General features: G+C 37.5%; 1 protein-coding gene across 3 annotated transcripts in view; it reads right to left on the bottom strand.

The window, feature by feature from the left end:
• Window positions 1-26,899, bottom strand: part of RBL1 (RB transcriptional corepressor like 1) — a 56,885-nt gene that overhangs the window by 14,600 nt on the left and 15,386 nt on the right. For all 3 annotated transcript variants that reach the window (XM_026503455.4, XM_048222337.2, XM_057312534.1), the window contains 9 exons: window positions 25,787-25,973; window positions 24,587-24,753; window positions 20,545-20,657; window positions 20,257-20,360; window positions 13,693-13,830; window positions 12,533-12,697; window positions 9,984-10,116; window positions 3,494-3,760; window positions 2,246-2,457 (listed from right to left, as the gene is read on the bottom strand). In XM_026503455.4, the coding sequence (XP_026359240.1) occupies window positions 2,246-2,457; window positions 3,494-3,760; window positions 9,984-10,116; window positions 12,533-12,697; window positions 13,693-13,830; window positions 20,257-20,360; window positions 20,545-20,657; window positions 24,587-24,753; window positions 25,787-25,973 (1,486 nt within the window). The remainder of the gene's footprint in view (window positions 1-2,245; window positions 2,458-3,493; window positions 3,761-9,983; window positions 10,117-12,532; window positions 12,698-13,692; window positions 13,831-20,256; window positions 20,361-20,544; window positions 20,658-24,586; window positions 24,754-25,786; window positions 25,974-26,899) is intronic.

Genomic DNA, 26,899 nt, shown 5'->3' with positions numbered 1-26,899 from the left:
CAGCCATCCCAGAAGACTATAGATTAAAACAAAATTCTCTTTAGAAAACCATCTTTAAAATTCTTTTGGAAAAGATGTCTTTTATGCTGTCATCTATGTAAAGTAAGAAAGCACTAAAATTCAAGATTTAGTTGAATCATGACCATTATGAATACATAATTTTTCAAGTGTTCAGAAATCTCTCCCCCACCTTTTTTTGTTCAGATAAAATTGCTAGTAAGTCTAAAATGTCAGATAATAGAGGTGCCTGGCTGGCTCAGTCTGTGGAGCAGGCAACTCTTGATCTCGGGGTTGTGGGTTCAAGCCCCAGGTTGGGTGTAGAGATTACTTTAAAATCTTAAAAAAAAAAAAAAAAGTCAGATAATCAAGAGCTAAAATGTTTGATTTCAAGAATGAGTCAGAAAGCAAAACCATGGGGTGCCTGGGTGGCTCAGTTGGTTAAGCATCTGCCTTCGGCCCAGGGTCCTGGGATTGAGCCCCACATCGGGCTCCTTCCTCAGGAGGGAGCCTGCTTCTCCCTCTCCCTCTGCTGTTCCCCCTGCTTGTGTGCTGTGCTCTCTGTCAAATAAATAAATAAAATCTTAAAGAAAGAAAGAAAGAAAGAAAACCATTTAAAAAACTTCCCCTAGATTGTACACTGTTTTCACGAGCACATAAACGCAATACTGAAGTAAATGAGATACCAGGTTTTTGGTTTTTGCTGTTTCTAAGTACATCCCAGTAAATTCAGTTCAATGCCATGAACCTTTCATTTTTACAATCTTTATATGAACTGACACTAATGCAAATGACCGGAAGGTCCTGCAAGATTCTAAAATGGTTTCCAATCATCCAAGAAACATTGTTTTACTGTTTTAAAAACTGGTACCCTGCTGTAGTATTCCTAAATCACACTCTTCTGTTTGAACTAAGTCTTTAAATTTAAATGTTCGGGGAAATAATGAAAAAGAGTCAGGCATCCTTTATATCTTCGGCAGGAAAATAATTCACAAATTAGAGTTTAAAAACAAATGTAAGCTATAGCAAACTCATTTTCTGTATCCTATCCCCTTATTTCTGGTCCAGCTGGCCAAGAGATAAACAGAATCCATTTGGAGCACAGCAGTGGGAAAGATGCTAGAACTTTCTATTTGTGATAGAAAATGAAAGATACAGTCCTAGTTAAAAAGATTAAAAATAATATGTAATTAAATAATACTTGTTAAATATCTTTTACAGTTGATCCAACCTGTTAAAGAAATACACTCTAGGGGCTCCCGGGTGGCTCAGTGGGGCGCCTGAGTGGCTCAGTCGTTAAGCGTCTGCCTTCGGCTCAGGGTGTGATCCCAGGGTCCTGGGATTGAGCCCCGCATTGGGCTCCCTGCTCCACTGGGAGCCTGCTTCTTCCTCTCCCACTCCCCCTGCTTGTGTTCCCTCTCTCGCTGGCTGTCTCTCTCTCTGTCAAATAAATAAATTTAAAAAATCTTACAAAATTTCACAAAAATTCACAAAAAGTCTATTCAGGGACAGACCACCAGCATCACACTGAATTCAGCATAGATAATAGCTGCAGTTTACTCAGGGAATAGTTATTTTGAATTCACTATTGACATTGACACTTAGGCTCTTTATAGGTACATACATCCTATTCTCTTTAAGGATAAAATTTTTCTACCTTTTTTTTTTTAAGATTTTATTTTTTTGACAGAGACAGCCAGCGAGAGAGGGAACACAAGCAGGGGGAGTGGGAGAGGAAGAAGCAGGCTCCTAGTGGAGGAGCCTGATGTGGAGCTCGATCCCAGAGCACCGGGATCACGCCCTGAGCCGAAGGCAGACGCTTAACGACTGCGCCACCCAGGCGCCTCCAAATTTTTCTAGCTTCTAATCTATATCAAGTAGGCTTTATTTATTTATTTATTTATTTATTTATTTATATTTTTAAAGATTTTATTTATTTATTTGAGAGAGAGAGCGCACACAAGCAAGCTCTCACGCACAAGCACAGGGAGCAGCAGGCAGAGGGAGAAGCAGGCTCCCGGCCGAGCAAGGAGCCCAATGTGGGGCTCAATCCCAGGACCCTGGGATCATGACCTGAGCTGAAGGCAGACACTTAACTGACTGAGCCACCCAGGCTCCTCTTAAAATATTTTATTTTTAAGTAATCTCTACACCCAATATGGGGCTTGAACTTACAACCCTATGATCTACTGACTGAGACAGTCAGGCACCCCAAATGAGATCTACTGGATGCCATAAAATCACATACCTTTCTATAAAACAGTGCTAAAGACCCAGTTCTCTTTGGTTTGCTTATTCCAGTTGGATGTGCCTCTTGTGCTTTAGTCAGATGGGTCTGTTTTGGAGAAGCACCAATTAATGACTGAGCAGTAAGTGGTATAGGGGTCTCGACTTTGGACTCCTGAGCTGTGTTCATGGAAATTGGTATCAGTGTGATCTCTCCAGCATCATTTGCGATACCTAAATATATAAACAAGAGTTTTCAGTTTTAGAAATAAGCAGCATGTGTTCCAGAAAGGTTGTCAATTCATTTATTCTTTTTCTTTTTCCTTCTTTCTCTTTCTCTTTTTCTTTCTCTTTTTCTTTCTCTTTTTTCTTTCTTTCTTTCTTTCTTTCTTTCTTTCTTTCTTTCTTTTTCTTTCTTTCTTTCTTTCTTTCTTTCTTTTTCTTTCTTTCTCTTTTCTCTTTCTTTCTCTTCCTTCCCTTTCCTTTCTTTCCTTTTCCTTTCCTTTCCTTATCTATCTATCTATCTATCTATCTATCTATCTATCTATCTATCTATCTATGTGTATAAACACAGGAATAGGTTAGAAAAGGAGAAGTAAAAAAAAAAAAAAAAAAAGAAAAGGAGAAGTAAGCCCCCAACATAGTAATTCTAGGTTATAGCACTCTTGTTTTCTATTTCTGCTCTGAAACAATATTGTTTTCTTTTAAGCTCTTAAGGAAATGTTTTTAACCAAGAAACAAGACTCTTGTTACTCATTTGTAAAGCTCACATAAGAAAATAAAATAAAGGGTGGTAAGTTTATAAAATGTGAAAATTCAAAAAACAGTGTAAGTTCAAAACAAAACAAAAGGTGGAGCACAAGAGGATTTTTATGGCAGTGAAAGTATTCTGTACAATACTATAATGGTGGATATGTGTCATTAAACATTTGTTGAAATCTATAGAATGTACAAACCCTAATGTAAACTATGGACTTGAGGTGATAATGATGAGTCAACGTAGGTTCATCAATTTTAACAAATATACCATTCTGGTGCAGGATGATGACAGTGATGAAACTGTCTGTGGCAGTGGGTGTATGGGAAATCTCTGTACCTTCTACTCAATGTTGTTTTGAACCCAAAACTGCCCTAAAATAATAAGTTAAAAAAAATAGTATAGGTGCAAAAGAAACTGGATTAAAAAGGCCATGTGATCCAATCCCGTAAGATAAATCTTAAATTATTAACTAATTCAAAAAAATATAAAATAAATGCATTAAAATGTTACCGTGCAATGGGATTGTAACTTTATGTCCCGTTGTTCCTGTGACTATGGCTGTGGCCATAGTTAGAAGACTTTGCCCTGGGGAAATTGATATATTTTCAGCAGTAATGCTTGAAGAAGGGGCAATTTTCAATTTTGTTCCTTCTGTTATAATCCTGTCCATAAGCATTTCCTTTGGGGGGTCTTCCCCAAAAAGTCTTCTCTTAGCACTCCCTGCAGTAGGAGAACTGTAGCGTTCATGGACAGAAATTGGAGACAATGGTTGCATATCTAATAGAGAGAAACATAAATTTAAAACAGTTTGATACATATTCCAAAACAATAAATCAGGTTCATTCATTCAAAAAATACACATTGAGTTACTATGTTAAACACTAGAGATTTAGAAGTAAATAACATGGCTTCTGTCTTCGTGGAATGTAAATCTAGTGAAAGAGGCATGAAAAAAGTCATTACATGTGAAAATTATGATAGCTCATCTTCTTGGTTTCTTGAACCTCTGCCTACTATTAAAGGAGCAAATCATATAAGGGTAAAGTAGAAGCTGAGAGGTAGAATGAGGTGACCACTAAATTGAAGTAGTCCAATGAGCTTCTGTCCCCCAATTTTATCTAGTAAATAACATCTGAGAAGAATGTAAATCAGTGATCTGGTTCAGTTTCCTTCCTCTCACACGCCCATACCAAGCAGTTTAAGGTACTATGGCTTTCTGACTTAGTAGATACAGAATCATCTTTTACAAGCCCACTAAAAGATAAAGATGAGTAAAGGTGATACGATTCTGTTTAATTTGCCTTAATCTGAGGGTTGGCAGTAGTATGTTGATCAAAAGGAAAGTAAGATTATAGATTGTATCTATCTTCAGTGCTATCCTTCCACAGGAGCAGCTTACCCTTTCTACCAAGTGCAAAGGTTCTCCTAGACCCTTACAACCCTACATCTTTTCCCATAATTCTTCCTCACTTTCCCCAACTTATTGTTTCTTTACATGTATATGATATGCTTTTATTTTATTTTTATTATTTTTTTTGAGAGAGAAAGAGAGCTTGCATGCGTGTGAGAGAAAGCCAGTGAGTAAGCGTGTGCACGTGGGGCAGGGTGAGGAGCAGCAGTAGAGGGAGAGGGAGAATCCCAAGCAGGGTCCAAGCCCAGTGCAGAGCAGAAGCGGGGCTAGATCTCATGACCCTGAGATCATGACCTAAGCCAAAATCAAGAATCAGATGCTTATCTAACTGAGCCACCCAGGTGCCCCTTTATTTTTTATTTTAAAACTTTTTAAAGGTAATCTCTATACCGAACATGGGGCTCGAACTCATTACCGAGATCAAGAGTCCCACACGCCACCGAATGAGCCAGCCAGGCACTAATATACTACCCTTCCTCTCCTTCCTCTCTCTTTCTCTCTCTCTCTCCCTCCCTCCCATACTACCCTTCCTCTCCTTCCTCTCCTTTCCCTTCCTCCCTCCTTCCTCCTTCTCACTCTCTTTTCCTTCCTTCCTTTTCCTTCCTTCCTTCCTCCCTTCCTCCCTCCCTTCCTTCCTTCCTTCCTTCCTTCCTTCCTTCCTTCCTTCCTTCCTTCCTTCCTTCCTTCCAAGACTTTATTTATTTATTTGCCAGAAAGAGAGAGAGCACAAGCAGGGGGAGCAGCAGGCAGAGGGAGAAGCAACCTCTCTGCTGAGCAAGGAGCCTGATATGGGACTCAATCCCAGGACCCTGAGATCATGACCTGAGCTGAAGGCAGATGCTTTTCTTCCCCCCACAAAGGCAGATGCTTAACTGACTGAGCCACCCGGGGGGCCCCAGGTGTACTACGCTTTTAAAGCGAAAGCATTTAAGGGCACCTGGCTGGCTCAGTTGATGGTGCATGGGACTCTAGATCTTGGGGTCTGGAGTTCGAGCCCCACGTTGGGTGTAGAGATGACTTAAGTAAATAAATGTTAAAAAAATAAAGTGAAAGCATCTCACTATTTATTTTTACATTCATCAGATAATTAGACAGCCATATAATCTATTTACAAAACATGCTTAAGAGTTATAAACATGACTTCTGGCAATAATTTGACAGCTCTCTGTATTAATGAGGTGAGTGGAGAAATAGTCATGGTTTAATAAAAATCTCTCCATAATTCTGGGGCTTATGAAAGCAGCTCTGATTTCCCAACCTCAGTAGAAAGTATAAAGTTCTATCGTAGCTCCCATTATCCCTTAACAGGAGTCTACCTAGATCTCTTACACACAAGAAATCCAAGGCAGCCCTTGAATCTGACTAGGAGAATGTCAAAGCTGACATTTCAGTAGATGATTCATATTATAGCCATGAAGTTAGCTGCAAAACCCCTTCAAATAATCTTTTCCTAGCACAGCAGTGGGAAAGCTACAGTGAACAACTAATAAATTTAATAAATATACAAATTAATAAATTGTCTTTTCTCCCCAGTGTCAAGGCTCAATATTAATTGTTTTCTAAGGATTTGCCATCATTTGATTCTCTTGCCTGCATCTTTTTAAAAATACTTATTTGAGAAAGAGCACGAGAGAGCACAGAGGGGGCGAGGGTTAGAGGGAGAGGGAGAAGCAACCTCCCCACTGAGCAGGGAGCCTGATGTGGGGCTTGATTCCAGGACCCCGGGATCCTGACCTGAACTGAAGGCAGATACTTAACTGCGTCACCCAGGTGCCCTCTCTTGCCTGCATCCTTAAGAGAAAATAACTTTTTCCTCTAATTATAAAAATAATATATGCCCTATATGTTCATAGCAGCATTATTTGTAATAGCCAACAAGTGGAAATAATCCAAATGTCCATCAACTAATGAACAATATATAGTGTATCTATACAATGAAATACTACTCAGCCATAAAGATGAAGAGTTGATATATGCTGCAACATAAGTATAGCTTGAAAACATGGTAAATGAAAGAAGCCATTACAAAGGCCACATATTATATGATCCTATTTATTCTATGAAATTCTAGAATAGGCAACTCCATAGAGATAAAAAGCAGATTGGTAGTTACAGGGGGTTGGGGTGGGTGAACTGGACAGTGATTGCTATTGAGTATGGGGGGGTTCTTTTGTGTGTGGGCTGATGAAAGTGTTCTGCAATCAGATAATGGTGATAATTGTAAAGTCTTGTGAATACACTAAAAACTACTGAACTATATACTTTAAAGGGGTGACTTTTGTGGTATGTGAATTATATCTCAATTAAAAAGAGAGCTTGCTGAAAAAATTCATAAAATACCAAAAAAACTATAATGGAGAAAGTAACACCCACTCAAAATCCCACCACCTGGACAGAATCATATTTTCCTGACCATTATTCAAGATCTTAGTTCTCAGATCTCTAGTGAGGCTGAAAACACACACACAAAATACATACATATAAATTATAGTCACAGATAAATATACACAAATATATGTACACATTCTTACACAGACTGTTCATACTTTGTGTAATTCCAATATGCACGAATTTGTTACTATAGTTTAAATTAACAAAGCCCTAACAAAATGGTTCAAATTTCAAATTTCAGTTGCCATACTATATTAACTGTAATTGCATAAACAACCTTTAGACCACAAATTGTTATATGACTAATAGACGTGAATCATGATCAGTGACCAATCATGTCAATTCTTCCAAAGTCTGTTAGTGATTGGTCAGGGCACATCTACTATTCAATTCATGCACACAGCAAAGCATATAGTTATGTTGCCTCTTTGTCTCCCAGTGAAAACTCCACATGACATTTTACAAAAACAGACAAATGAGAGGGAATCATTCCATTTAAAAAAAAAAGAGGAAACCGCAACAGAAAAATTAAAGTGATAATGCTGTAACTGATATTAACATAGAGTGTCAGTAAAGTTACAGAAGGAACAGCTGACTTGGAATACTGACACTGCCACTGTTCAAGAGATTAGATAAGCAGCCTGAAGAACTTCATGAAAATGAAACTTATTGAAATAAACGAGGAAAGTTGTTGAAATGAGAAAGATGAAGATGTCCAACAGGAAATGATAATGACAAAAACTTCACATTTAAGGAACCCTCAGAGATATTTCACAGCATTGAAAAGCACAAAGAATAAAATGTTGAAAGCTGATCCAAGCTTAGAAAGGAATGTGACAGTTCACCAAGACACAGAAAAGATGCTCATTCAGTACCATAAATTATAATAATTTATAATACTTCTCCTATAGGAAGGAGAAGGAGGTGGCAACCACTGTTTAAACTATTCTTTTTAAGTTTTTAAAAAAATAAACCACTTTCATTCTCAATGTTTTCAGTGCTTTAAATTTTACTGCACTAAGTCAATATTTTTCCTCTTTTCATTTTTCTAAATATGAATGACTGATAGTTTTTTTAAAATTATTACTTTTTAAAAGTAATCTCTACACCCAACGTGGGGCTTGAACTCATGACCCCAAGATGAAGAGTCGCATGCTCTACCAGGTGTTGCATGCTCTACCTAATGATGGTTTAAAAAACTTTTGACAAGATTTCTTAAAGGTCATAAAATAATCCTAATCATTTCCATTGCTTATGAAGATTGTTTTTTATGCACAGCTTGCATATTTTTATGATCTTGCACTACATGTAAAGCAAAGACTATGCACGTGCCTGCATTAATACACAAAATTATAGTCCAAAAAAGGATCAAGAGCTATGTGAAACCTGAATACCTGTTCATCAGAGGTTAGATCAGGGATATGTAATCAAAAGATTTTAACTGATTAAAAAAAAAATTCAAGAGCCATATAATTCAGAAGATGCACATATCAGATGTACACATAAGAGAAAGTAAAGAAAAATGCATTAAAATCTTCCTAGTAGTAAGGCTCAAGGGAACTATTTTAAGAGTATGGATAAGTTACTTATTAGATGAACTTAAGCACCCCAAAGAGTATTTTTGCTCTGCTTCAAATACAGATATACATATCTGTGCAACTTTTTTAATTTTTAATTTTATTTATTATTTTTTAAAAAATATTTTATTTATTTATTTGAGAGAGACAGAGATAGTGAAAGAGAACATGAGCAGGCAGGAGGGAGAGAAGCGGACTTTCTGCTGAGCGGGGATCCCCGATGCGGGACTCGATCCCAGGACCCTGGGATCATGTCCTGAGCCGAAGGCAGACACTTAACTGATTGAGCCACCCAGGTGCCCCGCAACTTTTTAAAAAATAGGCTCAATGCCCTGTGTGGAGCCCAGTGCAGGGCTTGAACTCACAATCCTGAGATCAAGACCTGAGCTGGGATCAAGAGTTGGATGCTCAACTAACTGAGCCACCCAGGTGCCCCTCTGCTTCAAATATTTATCCTTCTACAGAGACATACATAGACAGAAAAAGAATATGACTTTTGTCATATTCGAAAAGTAGGCATTTTGCTTATTTACAGAGTTTTCCATTAACATTTAGAAAAGCTGTATGTGGGGGCGCCTGAGTGGCCCAGTCGGTTAAGCATCTGTCTTTGGCTCAGGTCATGATCCCAGGTTCCTGGGACTGAGCCCTGCATCAGGCTCCCTGCTCAGCAGGCAGCCTGCTTTTCTCCCTCTCCTTCTGCCCTTCTCCCCCTTCCCCTAGCTTGTGCTTGCTCTCTCTCAAATAAATAAATAAAATCTTAAAAAAAAAAAAAAAAAGGAAAAGCTGTGTGTTGGGTGCCTGGGTGGCTCAGTTGGTTGAGCACCCCACTCTTGATTTGGGCTCGGGTCATGATCTCAGGGTCATGAGATCAAGCCCCGTGGCAGGCTCCAGGCTCAGTGTGGAGTCTGCTTGAGATTCTCTCTCTCTCTCTCTCTGGCCCTCCCTCCAAATACATTAATAAAATCCTAAAAAAAGAAAAGCATGTGTTTATTAAAAGGCTAAAATACTCTTTCCACAACAATTAACATGGCAATTTAAAAAATAGATATTAAAAATCAGAGCAACAGGGCTGTGAGAAAGAGCCCTGCATCCAGCTCTGCACTGCTTGGGGTTCTCTCTCTCCCTCTCCCCCTGCCCTCCCCACTCTCTCTCTCTCAAAAACGAAAAAAAAAAATCAGAGTGAAAATCTTATTACTTTGATATGTGAAACTATACAATGGGCCACACAACGGTGTTGGCAGAAGTCCCTTTTTATTTTTTAATTTAAAAAAATTCTTTTTTAAAGGTTTCATTTATTTATTAGAGAGAGAGAATGAGAGCATGAGCAGGGGAAGGAGTAGAGGAAGAGGGACAAGAAGACTCTGTGCTGAGTATGGAGCTCAATGAGGGGCTCCATCCCAGGACCCCAAGATCATGACCTGAGCCTAAACCAAGAGTCAGATGCTCAACCGATTGAGCCACCCAGATGCCCCTTTAATTTTTTATTATTTTTTATAAGCCCCCTTTTAAATCCTGATGAAGAAATTAGATTTCATAATAATATATTAGCAAGACTTGATATTTTCTTTGAAAAAAATTATCTTTGTTATTTTGTTCATTGTTTTCCCCATGTTAAACCTACCCCTTCGAAGACTCCCACTGTCAGTCCGAACTTCTTTGACCCTTGGATGCATTAGAGGAGACATCGGCATCATGGGAAGATGTCCCTGTACATTTCCCCCATTTCCTGTTTCAAAGTTATTTGGGAATATAACCTGTAAAAAACAAAAACCTTTTGCTTTACATATACCCAGTAATGAAAACCTGTAACAGGAAAATGAGAAAAAAGTCTTAACTACTTTAAATGTTATATTTACTTCTTTCTTGTTCACAAAATAGAACTTGCATGAAGTGCTCAATAGTTAATGTTGTTAAATATATCTCACTTAATCTTATAATTTATCTACTTAAGTTTACTGACTACTTCTAGAAGCAAACCAATTAGGTAGACACTATCTATTTCCACTTAAGGATGAGAAAACAGGGCTCAAAATATGAAATTTGCCCGAGGACACACTACTATTAAGTAACAGAGCAAGGGCTTCAACCCAAATCCTCTTTCTTCAAGTTCAGAGCTTTTTTTCACTTTCCCAAAGGATTCTACAATGGAATATTGATGAATACTAAAGATTGCCCAGTTAACCACAGTTTGCTGCAAAAGTCAAAAAATGCATGGAAGAGAGATTTCAAGAAATAATCTTCTTTTTAGTTCTTTCTGGTCTTGGATAGTCCTTCCAGTAGTTTGAAATTACAGAAAAATTCACCAGGTTTCATGACGTGTAAGGAGACACAGAAAAGCAAATATGAAAAGACAAGAGTCATAAAAGAGCAACACCGAGGTAAAGGGGAAAAAACTCAATTTCTTTCTTTTTTTTTTTTTAAAGATTTTATTTATTTGACAGAGGGACAGCCAGCGAGAGAGGGAACACAGCAAGGGAGTGGGAGAGGAAGAAGCAGGCTCCCAGCGGAGGAGCCCGATGTGGGACTCGATCCCGGAAAGCCGGGATCACGCCCCGAGCCGAAGGCAGATGCTTAACGACTGCGCTACCCAGGCGCCCCAAAAAACTCAATTTCTTACCTGATACTAAACTGAAATGTGTTACTTGTATTAGGTACAAACTTCTGATTTTTTTCAATTTTAACTACTACTAATGAAACATGTTTAATTTTTTACATAGACATTTAAAAAACTAAAAATGATAAAATTAATGGTCTTAGATATGACTTCAAAAGCATCAATTAAAAAAACCAGATAAACAGGACATCATCAAAATTAAAAGCTCTATATTCCAAAAGACTTTATCAAGAGGGTGCCTAGCTGGCTCAGTTGGTGGAGCATGTAGCTCTTGATCTCAGGGTTGTTAAGTTTGAGCCCCATGCTGGGTGTAGAGGTTACTTAAAAATAAAATCTTAAAAAAAAAAAAAGTCAAAAAGACAACCAAGGAAAGTTTTGCAAATCATATCAGAGAAAGGAGTTGTATCTACAATATATAAAGGACTTCTATAATTCAATAATTAAAAAAAAAACAATTAAAAAATGGGCAATAGATTTGAATAGATATTACTCCAAAGAAAATATACAAATGGCCAATAAGAACATGAAAAGACACTGAACATCATTAGCCATCAGGGAAATGCAAATAGAAACCACAAGATATTACTTCATGCCTACTAATGGCTAGAATAAAAAAGATGAGTGTTTGGGGGAAAAAAGGGTGTTAGAGAGGATGTGAAGAAACTGGGATCTTCATACACTGATGGTGGGAATGTTAAATGGTACAGCCACTTTGAGAAAAGTCTGACAGTTCCCTCAAACTGGAGTTAAACAGTTACTACATGACCCAGCAATTCCATTCCTAGATATATACCCAAGAAAAATGAGAACATATGTCTACACAAAACTTGTGCATGAATTTTCATAGCAACATTATTCACAGAAGCCAAAAGGCTGAAACCACCCAAATGTCTATCAGTTAATAAATAGAGGAACAAAATGATATATCCATGCAATGGAATATTAAGCCACAAAAAGGAAAGAAGCCAGTCACAAAGGACCACATATTATATGATTCCACATATATGAAATGTCCAGAATAGACAAATCAATAAAGACAGAAAGTAGATTACTGGTTGTTTAGAGCTACGGAGAGGAAGGTGGGTAAGGAAGTGATAGCTAAAGGGTACAGTTACTTGTTGAGGTGATGACTGCACCTATATATGAATATACTAAACACTAAATTGTATTTTTAAAAAATTCTTTATTTGAGAGAGAGAGAGAGAGCATACAAGTGGGGGGAGAAGGAGAGAATCTCAAGCAGACTCCCCACTGAGCACGACCCTGAGATCATGACTTGAGCTGAAATTAATAGTTGGATGCTTAACTGACTGAGCCACGCAGGCAGCCCTTGTTTTGTTTTGTTTTGTTGGTTTTGGTTTTATTTTTAGGTAATGTCCACACCCAATGTGGGCTCGAACTCACTATCCCAAGATCAAGAGTTGCATGCTCTATGGAGTATGCCAGCCAGGTGCCCCTAAATTGTATACTTTCAATAGATGAATTGTATGGTATGTGATTTATATCTCAATATAGCTGTTATTTTTTAAATGATTATCACCCTTGCCCTGACTCACTTCTTCACAGGTAGGAACTTTGTTTGCTGAAGCCTGGAGAGCCTCCCATAGTGCAGAATCGTGACTCCATGCTAAACTCTCTAAAATCTGTTCTTCGATGCTGTTCAGGTGTTTCACCATATCCCTGGAAAGTCCCTCCTCTGAGCGGATCACCACCTCAATAACCTGGTAAAGAGAAAATTGAAAAGGTAATGTAGTCTCAGTCATTTCTATAGCAGGCTTGCATGTATGACTAGCTTCGGTCTTACGATGACACAGAACCAATGATATCGTTGAACATGATTCAATGGCTTATTAATATATTTTAATTTATAAAGGAGTTTTTAAGATCTTCAAAATACTTTCACATACATTTCTGCTTTTTATGTCTTTTTGTATACAGGGAAAAATGAGGCAATGATGGGTGGAAACTGGTCAACAGCCCAATAGTAGCAGAAAACAGGTCTTGGGTTTCAAGTCCAGTGCTATTTTGAATTTACTACTTCTTCTCAGACTATTTTTCCCAATAGGTCAAAAGAATAGAATGAATAACGTATTTAAAAGGAATTTTGCTTATATTATATAAATCCATTTTAATAAGAGTAAATCCTAGAACAAAGTCTGTAAGTATATACACAAAAGCATTAAGTGATTATTATTTATAATTAGGATTATAATGTATGCTTTTAATATTTACATTTATACGTATTTCTTGTTTTTCTTCAAGGAGAATACATTATGTGGTTAAAAAACAAAGGCATTTAACTTCTTGAATGAAGAAAGGATGTTACAAATAAAAATGAATTGCTATCAGATAAAGTCAAAAACAACACTGTTCTTGAAAAAAATTACCTTTATTTCCTAAGAGAAAATCTGAAAACACACATCAACATTGAAGTAAATATACAAAAGCAATTTTCCTAAGTCACTAAAAAAATATTTAAATCCCACTCAGCCAGCAATTCAAATAGATAAACTTTCCAATGATTTGCATTTTCCATAACTTTAGGTATATTTTAGGTATAAAAATTTAACTCTTCAAATTAACTTTTCTATCAATTATTTGAAAGTAGCACAGATGACAAAATATTAACTAAATCATCCCAATAAGTATATTAGTGGCATCAGTCTGAAATCAGGACACTAGGTAATATTAAATGTTATTGTAGCTCTCATCTCACCTTATAAAAATAAAATGGTCGTAAATTGAGAACTTCAATAATCCAGGGGAAAGTACGAGGTGAGCTATAGGCAAAGAGCACGATTTCCAAACAACAGGCCATCAAGGAACGATGAAATATATCCTGCTCTAAAAGAACCTTGTAGAACAGAAAAACCACAGTTTAATATTTCTCAGCAGTTTCAGCCTTTGCCATTCTATAGAGATGATTATAGAAACAAGATAAAATAATCTCTGTACATTATATTCCAGATCATTAAAGATAAAAATTTGAGTTCTCAAACTGATAGTTTCCTATAAAATATAATCTTGCTCAATGGTAGATCTTATATTTAAATTAGGCATATACAACAATCTGCTTTGAAATAATAAAATAGTCAATATTCCCATCAAGAGAAAGCAGTAGGATTAGTCCCATTTTTTTTTTCTTTGGTTCCATTTGTTTAAATACCAGTTTTATGACAACTGTTTTGTCGACATAAAGATTTGTTAATCAAAACACTAAAATCAAAGGTATTATAATGTTACAGCTAAGACCTTAAAAAAGTTCAGAGAAGTTTACTAAGAAGATAAAAGTCCCGCTCACCATTGAGTTTAAGATTAACATAAACTGGGGCGCTTGGGTGGCTCAGTAGGTTAAGCATCCTACTCTCGGCTTTGGCTCAGATCATGATCTCAGAGTCCTGAGATCAAGCCCCAAGCTGGGATCCACACTCAGTGGTGTGTGCTTGAGATTCTCTCTCTCTGCCCCTCCCCCCCGGGGCTAATGGGTGCACTCTAAAAATAAACAAATAAATCTTAAAAAAAGAATAGATTTAATATAAGTTTTCAGTTTTAAAAAGTGTTTGTCACCATCCTTCTTTCAAATATCACACCAAATCAGCAGCACAAAGAATAAGGAACAGAAACTACCTTGGATAAAACTAGAAGCCAGCTGTAACTGCAAACTATAGTACATGACAAATTACTTAGTAGGAAGTAGGATGGTCAAACAAGGGCCTGAAGAGAGATAGTTAGAATTAATGAATTTGTTCCATGCAACCTAGGAAAAACACAGCAACTGAGGGTACAGGTAGAATGGAAAGCAGGGATTAGACAGGGGCTAACATGAATGGATGATTTGAAAGTCTGTAGTAATTCGATCTCCTCAGGTCCCCACTCAACCCCCCTCTCTAATGAGTCAGATGATAGGCTTCCTGTCTATCCCAACAGGGATCTGGAGAATTATTTTAAGACTGAATTTGGGAGACTTGGAGCTTGAGAACACCAGGCATAGAAGAGACTGTGGTTTTAGGTGAAAGTCTGCACACTGCATTGTCAAGACCAAGTTTCCCTTCCTTGCTCTGCTCCACAACACCAACGTTCATGTAAGAGATTAGCAGATACTTCTCTACAGAAACCGAAATATTTCAGAAGAACCTTAAAGGCACCAACAGTTGGGCGCCTGGGTGGCTCAGTTGGTTAAGCATCTGCCCTCAGCGTAGGTTATGATCCCAGGATCCTGGGACTGAGTCGCGGATGGGGCTCCCTGCTCAGCAGGGAGTCTGCTTCTCCCTCTACCCCTACCCCCTGCTCATGATATCTGTCTCTCTCTCTCTCAAATAAATAAATAAAATCTTAAAAAAAAAAAAAAAAAGACAACAGTTGAAGGTCCCTAATACTACATGGTCACATGAGACTATTGGACTTATATTCCCACTCTTGCATACAAAGCTTTGAAGCAACTGCTCAGTCACCATAAGGGTTTATTAATGTTTCATTTTTAGTGCCTTATTCAAATATGTGTGCATATCCAAGAACAATCCAACATACAAGGAAATCCTCCAACTGAAAGACAAAGATTCAGATAGAGGAAAAGGGTGCCTGGTTGGCTCAGTTGGCATAGCACGTGACTCTTGATTCTAGGGTTGTAAGTTTGAGCCTCATGTTAGGTGTAGAGATTACTTAAAAATAAAATCTTAAAGGGGCGCTTGGCTGGCTCAGTTAGTAGAGCAAGTGATTCTTGATTTCAGGGTTGTGAGTTCAAGCCCTTTGGGGTATGGGAGCACACTAGTCATGGTGCCCACTTAAAATTTTTTTAAAAAATTCTTAAAAAAATAAAATAAACAGAAAAAAACTTAGAAGAAACAGAGACAATGCAGTCAACCTAAGAAAACTTCAAAGAAATCTAAATTTAACCTCATAGAACAAGGAAGTGATCTTAGAAATGAAAATACAGCTAACATAAAAAAATATCACTAGAACTGGATGATGAAAAGTTGAGTAAATATCCTTAGAAGCAGAATAAAATAACAAAGAAATGGAAAATAGGAGAAAAGGATCAATCTACAAAGTTCCTCATCTGAATAATAAGACCTTCAGAAAGATAAATCAGTGGGCAATACATCATCTAAGAAATAATGCAATAAAATGATTCAGAACTGCAAGATATAAATTTCTGGACTAACAGGGCAACTCTGTAGGAATGCTCAACACATGAATGAAAAGACCACAATAAGACTTTATTGTAAATTTCAGAGGGTGCCTGGGTGGCTTAGTTGGATAAGCGACTGCCTTCGGCTCACTCAGGTCATGATCCTGGAGTCCCAGGATCAAGTCCTGCATCAGGCTGCCTGCTCAGCTGGGAGTCTGCTTCTCTCTCTGACCCCCCCCCCCAATGCTCTCTCTCTCAAACAAATAAATAAAATCTTAAAAAAAAAAAAAAAGACTTTATTGTAAAATTCAGAACATAAGAAATAAAAGGAGGATACTAAGATTCCAGAAAATAAAAACAGGTCACATACTAGTACTGAAAATTACAATGCCACTGGACTTCTAATTAGCAACACTGGCATGTAGAATATAATGGAGCAATGCCTTTAAGATCATAAAGGAAAATGACTGTCAGTCTAAATTCTATACACAGACAACTAATTATCAATCAAGTGTGACTCTAAAGACTTTATGCAGAGTTTTTAAAGATTTATTTATTTTTAGGGGTGCCTAGATGGCACAGTCGTTAAACATCTGCCTTTTGCTTTACATATACCCAGTAATGAAAACCTGTAACAGGAAAATGAGAAAAAAGTCTTAACTACTTTAAAAGTTTTATTTACTTCTTTCTTGTTCACAAAATAGAACTTGCGTCTGGGATCGAGCCCCACATCAGGCTCCTCCGCTAGAAGCCTGCTTCTTCCTCTCTCACTCCCCCTGCTTGTGTTCCCTCTCTCACTGGCTGTCTCTGTCAAATAAATAAAATCTAAAAAAAAAAAAAAAAAAAAAAAAAAAAAAAAGATTTATTTATTTTTAGAAGCAGGGGGAGAGGGAGAGTCTTAAGCAGACTCCATGCTGAGTGCAGAGCCCAACATGGGGCTCAATCTCATGACCCCGAGATCACAACCTGAGCTGAAACCAAGAGTTGGATGTTTAAATGACTGCACCACCCAGGTGCCCCCTTTATGCAGAGTTTTTAAAAAGGGACTTAAGGCTTCCACATTTTATTGAACTATGAAACGTCTGTACCATGGACTGTGAAGTTATGCATATAAAATGTAATACCTAGAGCAACTACTAAACAAATCTATACAGAATCTAAAAAAGTGTTCAAATAGGAGCACCTGGCTGGCTCAGTCAGTAGATCATGTGACTCTTGATCTCAGGGTCATGAGTTCAAGACCTACATTGGGCACAGAGCTTACTAAATAAATAAATAATGTTCAAGTAATCAACAGGAAAGTGGGGGGAAAAACCAAAAAGCAAAGAGAACAACCAGAAAACAAGAAATAAAATGGCAGACTTATACCCTAACATATCAATAATTAAAGTTGTCTAAATTTACCAATTTAGAGAGACTAAGAGAGTAGATTAAAAAACGTGACTCAAGGGATGCCTGGGTGGCTGTCGGTTAAGCATCTGCGTTCGGCTCACATCATGATCCTGGGGTCCTGGGATTGAGTCCTACGTCAGGCTCCTTGCTCAGGGGGGAGCCTGCTTCTCCCTCTGCCTGCCCCCCCCCCCTGCTTGTGCTCACTCTCTCTCTCTCCCTCTCTCATTCTCTGACAAATAAATAAATCTTAAAAAAAAAAGTGACTCAATTATATGCTGCCTACAAGAAACTCACCTCAAAGGTAATGATACATGTAGGTTGAAAATAAAAGTATGGAAAAGGAGACCATGCAAACATTAATCAAAAGAAAGCAGGAGTGGCTATATGTAAACAAAAGATAGACTTTGGAACAAAGAGAGTTATCAGCTTCAGAGAGGATATTATCTCATGATAAAAAGATCAATTACCAAGAAGACATAGCAATCCTTAATGTGTATGTATCAAACAGCAGAGCTTCAAAATATATGGATTTAAAAAAATCTAATAGAACTGAAAGGAGAGGGGCGCCTGGGTGGCACAGCGGTTAAAGCGTCTGCCTTCGGCTCAGGGCGTGATCCTGGAGTTCCGGGATCGAGCCCCACATCAGGCTCCTCTGCTATGAGCCTGCTTCTTCCTCTCCCACTCCCCCTGCTTGTGTTCCCTCTCTCACTGGCTGTCTCTATCTCTGTCAAATAAATAAATAAAATCTTTAAAAAAAAAAAAAAAAAAAAAAAGAACTGAAAGGAGAGGGGTGCCTGGCTGGCTTCGTTAGTAAAGCGTGCAACTCCTGATCTTGGGGTTGTCAGTTTGAGCCCCACACTGGGTGGAGCGATTACTTAAAAATAAAATTAAAAAAAAAAAAAAAGGAACTGGAAGGAGAAATAGATAAATCTACAATTACATTTGGAGACTTCAATACCATTCTCTCAACACTTGATAGAACCAGACAGAAAATCAGCAAGGATACAGAGGTCAACACAACCATCAACCAACACTATAGAACTGACATTTACAGAACACTCCACCCAGCAACAGCAGAATACATACTGGGGGTCATAAAATAAACCTCAACAAATTTAAAAGAACTGAACTCATAAAGAGTGTGAGTGGAATGAGTGTGACTATAAAAGGTAGCATGAGGGAGATCCATTAACCTACAAGTGATGCAATGGTAAAGAGGAAAACACAAATATTGTTCCAATGTTCGTTTCCTGGTTTTAATATTATACCATATAAAATGTAGCCACTGGGGGCAATTGACTACATAGTACCTCTCTGTACTACTTTTGTAATTTTCTCTAATCATTTCAAAATAAAAAGTTGAAAGTTTACTTCTTTCTCAGGAAGTTATGGAAGCATATGCTTTGTCAATATTAGGATAAATCACGAGAGAAAGCCATGAAATCCAGGAAAAAGGGGGACCAACACAGAAGAGAGATGAAAATTTCCAGAATGAAAGCAAAGAGAAATTGTATTACATTAGTTACGAAGCACTCCTCGACATCAATCTGTTCCTATTGGAATTGAAAGTCAGAGGACTCCAAGAGTGACAAGGAGGAGGAGGAAACCAAAAGATCATATAAGAGCTTTGAGTTTTTATAAACTGTATGGATGTACGTATATATGTATGTGTGCATTTACTTACTTATTTATAGTAAGCTCTACGCCCAGCAGGCTTGAACTCATGACCCCAAGATCAAGAGTCACATGCTCTATCAACTGAGCCAGCCAGGAACACCCACCCCAACAGCTTTGATTATTTATTTATTTATAAAGATTTTATTTTTAAAGTAATCTCCACACCAAACGCGGGGCTCAAACTCACAAGAGTCGCATGCTCTACCAACCAAGCCAGCCAGGCACTCCAGCACTGACTTTTTAGAAAAATTCCTTTACATAGCTATTGGAGAGAATGGCTAGAGTTAGCAAATATTCAAAGAAAACAATTTTTTTATTTTTTAGAGAGAGAAAGAGTGCAAGCAGGGAGGGACAGAAGGAGGAAAGAGAATCCCAAGCAGGGTCCATGCTCAGCATGGAGCCCGATGCAGGGTTCGATCTTGTGGCCCTGAGATCATGACGTGAGCTGAAATCAAGTCTGACACTTAACCAACTGAGCCACCCAGGCACCCCACAAAGCAATTTTTTATTTTTAAAGATTTTATTTATTTATTTGACAGAGATAGAGACAGCCAGTGAGAGAGGGAACACAAGCAAGGGGAGTGGGAGAGGAAGAAGCAGGCTCCTAGCAAAGGAGCCTGATGTGGGGCTCGATCCCACAACGCCAGGATCACGCCCTGAGCCGAAGGCAGACGCTTAACGGCTGTGCCACCCAGGCACCCCAACAAAGCAACTTTTTTACAAGCATTTTATTCCTCAAAAATCCCTGGGAGGTATGGGCAAATATCTTAATTATCAGTTGGGTTAACAATTCAGGGGTGTCTCATTATTAGCTAGCTGGGAATGAAGGACAAAAAAAAGGACCTGAAAGACAAGGATACTGATGGTGTACCAGAGACGAATTTCATGTATTTTACATTTCTACCTAGAGATGGCTAGCTCTGGATGTGCAAAAGACAACTAAGGCCAACTAGCAAATCATACTGGCTAAATTTGCTATTAACTGCTGATTTTCAAGACACACAATGCAGCCTCTCAACATATTGCTTTCAGGCTTAGGAATTTTTGGACCTTGCCAGTGGCTGGGAGAGTGGATTTACTTACTGACATGTCCATTCCATGAAGTCTTCGTGTTTCCTGAACCATTACAGTCTCTAATATTTTATAATACAAAATTTCTGCAAGCTTTAGTCTGTTTACAGCAAAGTCTAGGGAGGGGAATAAAAGGGAAAATATGTGTTAATGAAATGTAGCTGTTAAGGACCGAAGAAAACTTATATAAACTTAAATCTTACATAAGAAAAGCTGGGAAGAAAATAATTTAATTTCTACTTTTTTAGGGCCAATCTGTCTACTTTCAATGCTGTGTCAACTTTAGTTTTGTCTTCTTACCTATGTGCGATCCCGGCTGCTCATCTGTTGATTGAGTATAATGTTGGCAGAAAGTCTCTCCTATTCCTTTCACTATTTTCATAATGTTTTCCATAGGATTACGCATACAAGATCTATGAAATACAAGAGCACCTAATTACCAGGAAAAAACCCCCACACTACCAACATTTATTCCAGTTCTCGTCCCAGTGTAAACCTCGATACATAAACAGCATATTTCAAATAAATCGAAAGCTTTTAAACAAAATCATTTAGCATATTGTTTTGGAATTTCAGCATTAGCAGAGACAATATTATCTTTTATGCTTCTGTTTATATGACATTTTAGAAAAGGCAAACTACAGGGATAGAATATATATCAGTAGTTGCCAGAGGCTGGGGTTGACTAAAGGGGCATAAATTTTGGGGGCTAATGGAATTGTTCTAAGTCTTGATTGTGGCGGTGGTGGTTATATAACTGCATGCATTTGTCAAATCTCATACAATTATACATTTAAAAGGATGACTCCCATTGATATAAATTATAATTTAATAAACCTGATTTAAGAAAAATAGAGGGGTGCCTGGGTGGTTCAGCTGGTTAAGTGTCTAACTCTTGATCTCAGGGTTGTGAGTTCAAGCCCTGAGTTGGACTCCATGTTCGGCATGGAGCCTACTTAAAAAAAAAAAAAAATAGATGATGTGGCAGTATTCATGTACATATAAAATAGATACAGTTAACCCTTGAACAAGTTGGGTTTGAACTGTGCAGGTCCATTTATAGGTGGATTTTTTTGATAAATACAGTACAGTATTGTAAATGTATTTTCTTTATGATTCTCTTAATTACATTTTCCTTTCACTAGCTGAATTTATTCTAAGAATACAGTATATAATACATGTAACGTATAAAACGTTGTCTATCAACTGTTTATGTTATTGGTAAGGCTTCTTCTGATCAATAGGAGGCTGTTAACTAGTTAAGTTTTTGAGGAGTCAAAAGTTGTATCTGGGGGGCCTAGCTGGCTCTGTCAGTAGAGCATGTGACTCTTGATCTCGGAGTTGTAAGTTTGAGCCCCACATAGGTATAGAGATTACTTAAAAATAAAATCTTTTTTTTACAGATGTATTTATTTTAGAGAGAGAGGTCATGAGTTCCAGCCCCATGTTGGGTGGAGAGATTACTTAAAAAGCAAGTTATATATAGATTTTCAACTGTGTGGGGGGTTGGTGACCTAATTTCCATGCTGTTCAAGGGTCAACTATATAAATTTATAGTGCTGAAACAATAAACTGCATCTGATTCTTATAAAGCCTAAAGAATAACAAATAGAAAAATATAGCCCTAAAAAGGAAGGCACTTGGCAAGAAATAACCCTGTTACCTTTATATTAACTGTTACCTTTCTGTCATTCAAACACAGAATCTTAATTCAGAAATGACAAATAAATTCTATGAGAAAGAAAGTGATTTGCACAAAGCCAGATAATTAGTGCAAGGTTCAGGACTCCCAACTCTGTGTTCAAACAGACCAGAATCATGTATAGAGAGGTAAGCAGCACATATGGCAAAAATACTTTATGTTCTTACAAGTTCTTCTAATGCAAGCTGTACCTCTTATGTTTCTTCTATTTAGGCTTTTTAAAATATATATATATATTTAAAAACATATAACAACAACAAACACCACATAACAAACTGACCTTAATTTTTAAGAGTATATTATAGTATTTTTCACCACCTGCATACTGTTTGTTGTACAATAGATCTCTAAAACTTTTTCATCTTGTATGACTGCAACTCTACACCCACTGAACAACAACTTATTTCCCCTCCTTCCAATCCTGACAACAATTCTGATTACTTTTTTTTTCCTTTGCTGTACTTAAGTTTGATTTGTCTATTTTTACTTTCGTTACCTGTACTTTTCATGTCATATCCAAGAAATCATTGCCCATTCCAATGTCATAAGGCTTTTCCTTTATGCCTTCTTCTAGTTGTAGAGTTTCAGGTCTCATGCTAAGGTTTTCAATCTATGTTGAGTTAACTTTAGGATATGGTGTAAGATAAGAGTTCATCTTCATTCTTTTGTATAGACATCCACTTTTCCCAGCACTATTTGTTGAAGAGACTATCCTTTCCCTATAGTGTAGTCTTGGCACCTTTGTCAAAGATTGTTTCACCAAATACATAAAGATTTATTTTGGCATTCTCTAGTCTCTTCCATTGGTCTACATGCCTGTATTTATGCCAGTCCCATACTGTTTTGACTATGGTAGCTTTGTAATATGTTTTGAAATCAGGAAGTATGAGGCTTTCAGCTTTGTTGTTCTTTCTCAAGATTGTTTTGGTTATTAAAGGTACTTTGAAATTCTACATCAATTTTAGGAATTTTTTTCATTTCTGTAAAAAATGCCACTGGCATTTTGATAGGGATTGCTCTGAATCTGTAGATTCTTTGGGTAATAAGGACATTTTAACATTAAATCTTCCCATCCATGAACATGGAATGTCTTCCCATTTGGTTCCAGGTTCTTTGTGTTTTGTATACTGTATTTTCTTCCTTCCTTTCTTTTCTTGTTGCTATAAAATGTTTGCATTGTTGCCTTGACACTTCTTTTCAACTTGTTCATGCTTAAGTGAACAGTTCGGTCCAGATCTATTTATTCAAATGCTATGAGGGAAGATCTTCACAAGTCTTTCTACCTTATTTGCAATTTGCATATCTTTTGGGCTGTGTTTGAGGCTAGGATTGTTCTGTCCACTTTTCTGTAGACTGAAAGTTTGGGGAGTAGAGGAGAGCTCAGCCAGTGTTATGTTCAGCTTTTATTAGAAGACCAGGCCTTTGCTTACTCTTCCAAGATTTAGTTAATGTCCCTATTCCAGGTTAGGCTATCTTCTAGTTCTATTAGGATTAGGATCTCCCCTCAAATTAGTATGGAACCTTGGAAAATGACAGGCCCTGGGAGTTTTTCATATTTCTGCTGTGATCTTAGTGGTGGAATATAGGGGCTCTCACTTGGGGAGATCTATGAATTTTTACTCATTTGTTTACTCACTTATGTTTCTCTCTACATCTGGGGTATTAATGAGCATACTCAATATCTATCAACATACCCTCTCTTTCTCTAGTAATGCTTCTTAGAGATGGGCATATCAGAATCATGCATTCCTTTCTTGACCATCATTTTGGAAATTTATAGCATGAAATCATATCCCTCTCCTCATTTGGTTGCTGCTGCTAAGTAGCTTGCTGGTTTTTTACTATTCTCTTATTACACTAAGTATGAGGAAATTAGGTTCTCTGATCTGGCTTTATTCTACCATCTTTGCTACAACACATGCCTCTTTATTTTAAACAACTGCATAAAATTCCATTTATGGCTGCACCATCAATATGCAATCAGTCATCCCCTTGATGGACATTTAGATTGAACCCATTTAAAGTCAATGTAAAAAAAAAACCAATAATGCATAATTTAGGGATAGTTACAAGAGTGGAATATCAGGGCTAAATAACCTTAAGAACTATTTAACCGTTAAAGTCTATAATAATATCAAATAATATCTCTATATAATTTTTTAAAAAGATTTAAGATTTTTTTAAAAGAGAGAGAGAGCACAAGGAGGGGGAGCGGCAAGCAGAGGGAGAGGGAGAAGCAGGCTTCCCCGCAGAGCAGGGAGCCTGACATGGGGCTTGATCCCAGGACCCTGGGATCATGACCTGAGCCGAAGGCAGTCACTTAACCAACTGAGCCACCCATGCCCCCCTCTATATAATAATTTTAATAGGTACTTCCATCTGATTTTAGGTCAACGTGCTTTGTGACTAAAATTTATTTAGAAGGGCGCTTGGGTGGCTCAGTTGGTTAAGTGTTAATGCCTTCAGTTCAGGTCATGATCTTGGGGTCCTGGGATTAAGCCCCGCATTGGGCTCCCTGCTGGGCAGGGAGTCTGCTTCTCCCTTTCCCTTGGCCCGTCTCTCCCACTCATGCTGTCTCTCAAATAAATAAATAAAATCTTTAAAAAAATTTATTTAGAAAAATAATCATATTATACTTACTCAAAAATATTTATAAGTTGTTCACTTGGTGCATTTTTCAGTCCAGCCACAATACTCTGTAACCGGCTCACACTTTGAGTGGCTGAAGCAACAGGAGTAATGACTGCTTCTTTTTCTCGTAAATATCGCCGCCCTGTCAGTGGGGTTGAAGGTGCAAATGATGTTTTCTGTCAAAAAAGAAAAATCTGTGAGATTAAAAAGTTACCTTGCCCTCATTATGTGTTTAATTCAGTATATATACCATCTTCCCTATTCATATTTAGTAGGACTTTTTCCCTCCCTCCTCTGGTTAACCACCAAATTTTTACGAATATTATGCTAATAACATCCTTACACATAAATAACACTTTTTCAAAGTACCTACTACCTATAATCTCATTTTATCATAATATTCATTTGAAATATACACATTTTCGCTTTATATATGAAACAGGCACAGAGAAGGTAAAAAAATCATTTAAGCTCACAAAGTTAATGGCAGAGCTTGGACTGAAACTTAGGTTTTCTACCTTCTAGACCAGTGAATTTTCCATTAGATCTCATCTTCCAACCCATTTTACACATAAATCAGAATTAAGCCTTCGCTATTAACAATCAAGTCCAGCGTTCTATGGCTGAAGTTTAGGGAAAGCACATAATTTGTCATCAGTAGAATAAACTAAAATTTAAAGCAACAGAACAGTGGCTAAGGTGATGTAAAGAAAGAATGATAGGAAAGCATAAATCCTTTTCTTTTTCTAAGATTTTATTTATTTATTTGAGAGAGAGAGCTCGTGCGCAGAGAGGGTGGAGGGGCAGAGGGAGATGGAGAAAGACAAGCAGACCCCCTGCTGAGCAGAGAGCCCATGAGGCTTGATCCCAGGACCCTTGAGATCATGACCTGAGCTGAAGTCAGATGCTTAACCGACTGAGCCACCCAGGCGCCCCACATAAATCTTTTTTTTATGTCAAAAGACACATACCCTACTAAAAAGCCCAGACATTCTGGGAAAATTTATCAAAAATATGAAAAACATCAAGAAATGAGGTAAAAATACTAAATGCCATAGTTTTAAAAATTACCTTTTAAGGCTTTCATGGTAAATATAAATTAGTAGAAGAAACTCAAGATTTAACTTGAAAGATGCTTCTGTTGTTAGTAGAATCACACACAAAGAGAAAAAGATCATTCAAGACTGAGGCCAGGCTAAGTTATATTACTTTTTCAAAGTGTTGTTGAAGATTACAGTCCACATTAGCTTGTGTTGTCAGTTTCCCTAATGGGGTGTCACCAGTGAACTTTCGAGGAGTTCCAATTTCCTCTTCTGCATCTGCTCCCAAAAAGATCCTCTCATCAAAATCACCAACAGTTAAAACATATTCTTCATACTCCTTGTTCACTGCTTTGCTGAAAAGAGAGTTATTTTATTTATTTATTTAAAAAAGATCGTTTTATTTTTACTTTTCAAATTTTTATTTAAATTCTAGTTCGTTAACATACAGTACTACATTAGTTTCATGAGAATTCAGTGATTCATGACTTACATACAACACCCAGTGCTCCTCATATCAAGTGTCCTCCTTAATATCCATCACCCATCTAGCCCACCTCCCACCCACCTCCCTGCATTGCCTCTCAGTTTGTTCTCTAAGAGTCTCTTATGGTTTCCCTCTCTTTCCCCCATCCCATATGTTCCTCTGCTTTGTTTCTTAAATTCTACATGAGTGAAATCATAGGGTATTTGTCTTTCTCTGCCTGACTTATTTCCCTTAGCATAATACACACTAGCTCCATGGACGCCATTGTGAAAGGGAAGGTTTCATTCTTTTTGATGGCTAATATTCCACTGTGTATATATACCACATCTTCTTTATCCATTCATCAGTCAATGGACATTTGGGCTCTCTACATAGTTTGGCTATTATTGATCATACTGCTATGAACATCAGTGTGCATGTACCCCTTCAAATCTGTATTTTTGTATGCTTTGGGTAAATACCTAGTAGTGTAATTGCAGGATTGTAGGGTAGTTCTATTTTTAATTTTTGGGGGAAACTCTATACTGTTTTCTAGAGTGGCTGTACTAGTTTGTATTCCCACCAATGGTACAAGACGGTTCTCTTTTCTCTGCATTTTCACCCACATCTGTTGCATCCTGTGTTAATTTTAGCCATTCTGACAGGTGTGAGGTGGTATCTCATCATGGTTTTGATTTATATTTCCCTGTTGATGAGTAATATTGAGCATCTTTCATGTGTCTGTTAACTATCTGGATGTCTTCTTTGGAAAAGTGTCTATTCATATCTTCTGCTCATTTCTTAACTGGATTACTT

This window comes from Ursus arctos, unplaced genomic scaffold, assembly GCF_023065955.2.
Source record: "Ursus arctos isolate Adak ecotype North America unplaced genomic scaffold, UrsArc2.0 scaffold_16, whole genome shotgun sequence".
NCBI classification, from domain to species: domain Eukaryota; kingdom Metazoa; phylum Chordata; class Mammalia; order Carnivora; family Ursidae; genus Ursus; species Ursus arctos.
This window is presented reverse-complemented; position numbering and strand designations above follow the sequence as displayed.